The sequence below is a fragment of the Bemisia tabaci genome, chromosome 4 (genome assembly GCF_918797505.1).
Source record: "Bemisia tabaci chromosome 4, PGI_BMITA_v3".
NCBI classification, from domain to species: Eukaryota; Metazoa; Arthropoda; class Insecta; order Hemiptera; family Aleyrodidae; genus Bemisia; species Bemisia tabaci.
This window is the reverse complement of record NC_092796.1, coordinates 45,522,664-45,528,433: the sequence shown is the minus strand read 5'-3', so window position 1 is coordinate 45,528,433 and position 5,770 is coordinate 45,522,664. Positions and strand designations below refer to the sequence as shown.

The following is a 5,770-nucleotide window of genomic DNA, read 5'->3' as shown; positions in this document are numbered from 1 at the left end:
CGGCGGAAGAGCGTGAGTAGCTTTGTGAGCGCCATTGGCGGGAAAATCCATGGGCATTTAAAACTAGGAACCAAAACTGAAATTTTGGCTATTTTCAGCAGATTTTCGGCGGGAGAATACTTCTTTTTCAGATTTTTGTGGGATGAAACGTTCCGAAGAATTCAAGAATTAGTTTCTCAGTAGAATTTATGTGGTTCAATATTTCTAGATTAAATAATTAAGGTGGAAATAAATAAAGAAGGAGAATTAATTAAAATACGAGTAAACAAGGCTAAAAATTATTGAAACACTAAAAGGTAAGACGTTTCGAGCTGCTTCCAGCTCATTTTCAGCTGCAAAAACACATAAAAACAAGTAAAAAATTGAGTGGCGACCTGACCTCAGCCGTTATCACGTAACCACTCATAATAACGGCTGGGGTCAGGTCGCCACTCAATTTTTACTTGTTTTTATGTGTTTTTGCAGCTGAAAATGAGCTGGAAGCAGCTCGAAACGTCTTACCTTTAAGTGTTTCAATAATTTTTAGCCTTGTTTACCCGTATTTTAATTAATTCTCCTTCTTTATTTGTATAATCGGGCTATGTTTTTGTGCTTTATCGGTGGAAATAAACAAATCAGAGTTCATCAGTATACTGAGTAGATGACATTATTGAAGAAATTTGCAGATTATAATATATCATATTTTTGAAGTTTAAAGCCTTAGAAACCGAAAATTAAAGCAAAATCCTGCCAAAATGAGACTTTTGGTTCCTAGTTTTGAATTCCCGCCAGGCCCCCATGAGAGCAGTTAATTGCTACCAACTGTTGTAAGAATATTGAAACAGAATACTTAGCATAACAGTACTTGATAAAATCTTATTTGATCAAAAACCATTATTACACATTACTATTTATACTTTTTTCAAGCTTTATAATCAGATTCAATAGGAAATTTCTCTCGATCCGGTCAAGTTCTTTCACTACTGGTAGTGCCATCAATTTTCTAAAGTTGCCTAACCTGTAGCAAAATTACTCACGCTTCTGAAGCATTGGCTAGATTGGATGTTAGCGGCGAAATCTGGACAACGTTTGAATTCAAATGCAGGGCGGGAACTCTAACCCATCCTATCGTCTGCCGTCTCCCCACCTTATCCATCCACATAATCATGTTTCCAATAATGTAAAATGAATCAGTGAGTTCGGAAACACTCCAACACGGGTTTTTTTCGATTTTCACTTTTTTACGGTTTAGTAACACTTATGGATAAGTAGAAGCATCTGCACGCAAAAGGATATTTCGAAATTGCAATCGGAAGTGCTCGAAACGGCGACGGGAAAAGGGAAGAATCGAAGAATTTCATTCATGGAAATACCAATTTTTGGCCGATCAAGGGAAACGGGCGACTATCCGATGCGGTTTTATTTTTTCGGTTCAGTATACCTTGTGCCAACAAGTTATATAAATATTCAAGCGTTATTCAGGTCAAAAAATATAAATTTTTCAGGGCAGACTATGAAAAATCAGTATCTGAAACTTGGTGCGTTAAAGTCTCTAGAGTACTTCTTGCGTCCTTTGGCACCAAAAAAGTTTTTATTAAACTAACTTCTTCGCCCGCTGCGAAGTTTTAGGTGTTTCCTGAAAATTTTTTTTTCCGAGTTGGTGTATTTTCGAACTCACTGATTCAAATGTCATCTTAGGTACCTAATGCTATATTTATGCTCCCATATTTCACCCCTTGATGCCTGACTGGTAAAATTCACCACTTTTTGGATCGTTATGTACTTTTGTAGGTATAAGTTATCAAAAGCAGAAATGTGCAAAGATATTTTTTTAGCAAATTTTTCAAGAAATATGCTAAGTGCCTCGTTACCTTTAACAGGATGTTTCCCAGAAGTTGTACCATTGTGCCACAAAAAAAATTTATAAATTTGTGCGAATGCTGAGTTAAATTTTTAGCTTGATGGTTCATCTTCACATGGAAATATTTTTGGTAGAATTACAAATTCCACAATGAAAGTCTAGCAACACAGCTAACTTAGCAAAAGCCCTCATATTTCTTGAAGTCAGGAGAGGGTAATATTTCTCCCCCCTCCTCCTAACTAGTTCCCCCAATGCTCCTGAAAACATCTCTGCTGAGCGCAAAAATCCTCAAACTCATCCCTCATCATCTGGCATCCCCATGGCTCAGATATAAATGAAGCCCCTCCCCCCCTTATTTTCCATCAAAATTCAAAATGTAAGTAGGTACGTTTAGAATTTGATTTCAATGCCTCAGAACGCTGCGGGGCCCCCACACAAGCTTGTGATTTCTCCAGATATGCTAAAGATTTTCCCTCCTTAGGTAATCCTTAAATTATATCAGAAAAATGTCTTGCCAAAGAATTTTGAGAATTGCCCTGGTTAGTACTTGGTTTGAACTCTTTTAGAAATTTAATCCCGATCAAAAAGGTCAATTCCCTGAGCTGAGCAGTTTAATTTTTCTCCGAGAGTGAAATTTGTGCTTGGCGCCATTATGTGATGTGCAAAGAGTAGAGGAGAGGAGAGAGCAACAGAGTGTAATCATGGAGTCCGAGCGAGCTGCACGCACGCTCCACCAGCTACTCCCGCTCTGTGATCGCCTGCACATCGTAGGGGGTCTTTGCCTGCAAAAACGCTCAATCTTTGTTGATGTGATAAGACTTGAATCGATAGATCCATACGATAGATCGCTACGATATCGATATATCGCTTTCCTAACCTCTCTTGCAAAATTCCACGTCTCTGTGCGGTCTGTGTGTTTCTCCTGTTATTCTTGCCCTTTAATTTTCATTTTTAACATCTATTTTACTAATAATCTACGCTCTGCTTCTTGCAAGATTAGTGGCGCATATCGGCGCGAACCGTTTCAAGTGAACAAACCATTTTCCGTCTCTTCAATTCTCGTTTCCGTTTGTGTTTTTTAGCTCACAATGGTCTCTGTTTACAACACGATTGACACTGGCCACGAAGACCTAATTCACGATGCAGAGATGGACTACTACGGCCTCCGCCTTGCGACCTGCTCCTCAGATCACTCTGTAAAAATCTACAATATCAGAAATGGCACGCAAAACATAATTGCTGATCTCAAAGGCCATTATGGTCCAGTATGGCAAGTTGCCTGGGCACATCCGAAGTTCGGCAACTTACTTGCCTCTTGTTCCTATGATCGTAAAGTCATTATTTGGAAGGAAAGCGGAGAGTGGTCAAAGCTTTATGAATTCAGCAATCATGATTCCTCTGTCAATTCGATAGCTTGGGCTCCACATGAATATGGCCTCATTCTTGCATGCGGAAGTTCTGATGGTACTATTTCCATTTTGTATCACTCATCTGACTCCAGCTCCTGGGAATCCAAAAAGATCATGAACGCACACACAATTGGATGCAACACAGTCAGCTGGTGTCCTGCCTTAAGCCCAATTCCTGCATTTGACGTCAACACTAGTAGTCGTGCGAATCCTGTCAAACGGCTTGTGAGTGGAGGGTGTGACAACCTAGTCAAAATTTGGAAGGAAGAAGGTACCTATTCCTTCGTCATTCATAAAATTAGAACTGGGTGACCATCTTCTCATTTGTCTATGAAGCTAGCTCATTGTATTTAAAGACGAAATTCAAGAGCTTTCTCAGCAGGTGTACTAACCTGTTGAGTATTGCTGATTCAGAGCCAATCAGAGATGGAAAATTTACCTCAACATACGATGAGCAATCTCTATTTACAAAAAGGAGTATTCGGTTCAATCTTTGTCATTAAGATGTGGGTATTGCTTGTTCTAAGATACTTATACACTCCAATATGCCCCCCCCCCCCCCCCCCTCTCTGTTGGAAACAGACAGATTTATTGGAAACGCGCCAGCTCTGAGTGGAAGAATTGTTGCCTTTGAATATGTAGATATTTACATGAACTTCTCGAAAATTTTCTAATTTTTTATCAGAGGGGGGAAAACCTATCCAAAGAGTTTGAATACAAATCAAGAATTTAGCATGCGTCCGAAAAGTTTCTAGAGACCCTTCTAGACTAAGCATACCTGCGCTCTTGGCAGCTTCTAACTGGCTGCACATCAGAGAGAGAGGTCCAACACCTTCACCAGTGCTTAAATCACTTGATCAGAAGTAATTTATTTTTCTCAAGTCTGCATAGATGTCATGGAATTTTTCTTTTAGACCTGCATGAACTATAAATACAGCAAATAATAGAAATAGTATGAAATTAAGTGAGAAACAAGGAAAATGGGGGGAACTCAACTCATTATCAATCTGAAATCGCAAATTCACTATGGCTTTTCAAGTATGTTGTGCTGCTGTGCTGATATTCTACTTGATCATCATCTATCGTTAGGCATGAAAAATTTGAATAAAACATGAATTCATGAGACTTTTTTTTTCTTCTTATGTTTTCTCCAGGAGACCGTTGGGTGGAAGAAAAGAAGCTAGAACTTCACACCGACTGGGTTCGAGATGTCGCTTGGGCTCCATCAATTGGACTACCAAAAAGCGTAATCGCGAGCTGCTCTCAAGACAGGCGGGTTGTGATCTGGACAAGCGATGACACAATCAACTGGACGCCAACAACACTCCACACCTTTGATGATGTAATCTGGAATGTCAGCTGGTCCCTAACAGGCAATATCCTATCTGTATCTGGTGGTGACAATAAAGTGAGCCTGTGGCGAGAAAATAATGAAGGGCAGTGGGTTTGCATTAGTGAGGTAACTAAAGGTCAGGGCCAGATCTCTAACGAAACAAGGGCCTTGTAGATATTTCTTTCATGTTAAACATTCTCATTCATCAGTGATAATCTTTGAAAGCACCAACTGGCTCAAAGATCTTGGCTAAAATTTCCTGTTTAGGGAGTATCTGTACTTCTGCCGTGCTTAGGAAGCACGCTGTATGAGCCTTCAGACGTTGCCAAATTGACTCTGATAAAACATAAATTTTTGGGTAAACTTGCGAAAACTTTGCTTCTAATTTTTCTGAGATTATTTGCACTTTTATTTAAAATCTCAGAAAATCTGAAGGAAAAGTGATCATAATTTTCCTCAAAATGAATCATTGTATAGAAGGAAATATGGTAACTTCTGAATGTTAATATAGAGTACTTCCTTAGCACGGCAGACTTGTTTATTCGTTTTGCCACCTACGCTAAGTTTAGCAATTTATTCTGAACTGAAACCTAAAATTTTGTTAACAGTTGCAATTTTACTGTTTTCACGTCAAATTGTAAGAATCATGTAAATTTTAATTTGAAAATTTTCAGAAGTTCACTGTAGCTCAGAATTTTCAATGTGTATGTATTTTAAAATAAACTGTATTATTTTGTAATTCAATATTTTTTGGTGACTTCTTCACAGCCGTCTGAATTTCAGAAAGATGAAAAATAACTAAAGTTGACTTCCCTGCCTGTTTTTAGATGGAAATTTTTCGTATAAAGAGTAGGGAAACAGTAAAGTGAGTCTTTGTATGAACGCTGTTGCAAAATAGGTACACAACCAGAGAGGATGTGACTCACATCAAAAACGATGTGCAAAACTTAAAACCTAATCTCAATGCAAATTAAAATGAATTTGCCTCTTCGAACAGCTTTTCCCCATAGTCTTAACCAAAATTTTTGCTTCCAACCAAGATTCTTATTAACGCACACTAAGTACTTAGATCCAAATCCAACTAGAATTGATGAAATATTGAGAAAAATCAAGAGTTTGTATGAACTGTCTTTTTTAAATGCAAGTTGAATCTGCATTTCGTAACTTACATGTACAGTTGCGCATTGA

At 38.3% G+C, this 5,770-nt stretch overlaps 1 protein-coding gene across 1 annotated transcript; it reads left to right on the top strand.

Annotated features, from left to right (window-relative positions):
• Window positions 1-2,706: 2,706 nt before the first annotated feature.
• On the top strand, window positions 2,707-5,326 carry Sec13 (secretory 13). The gene is made up of 2 exons (XM_019053027.2): window positions 2,707-3,520; window positions 4,404-5,326. Exons 1-2 carry the CDS (start codon window positions 2,929-2,931, stop codon window positions 4,754-4,756), a joined length of 945 nt encoding a protein of 314 aa, XP_018908572.1. The 5' UTR covers window positions 2,707-2,928; the 3' UTR covers window positions 4,757-5,326.
• The last annotated feature ends 444 nt before the right edge of the window (window positions 5,327-5,770 follow it).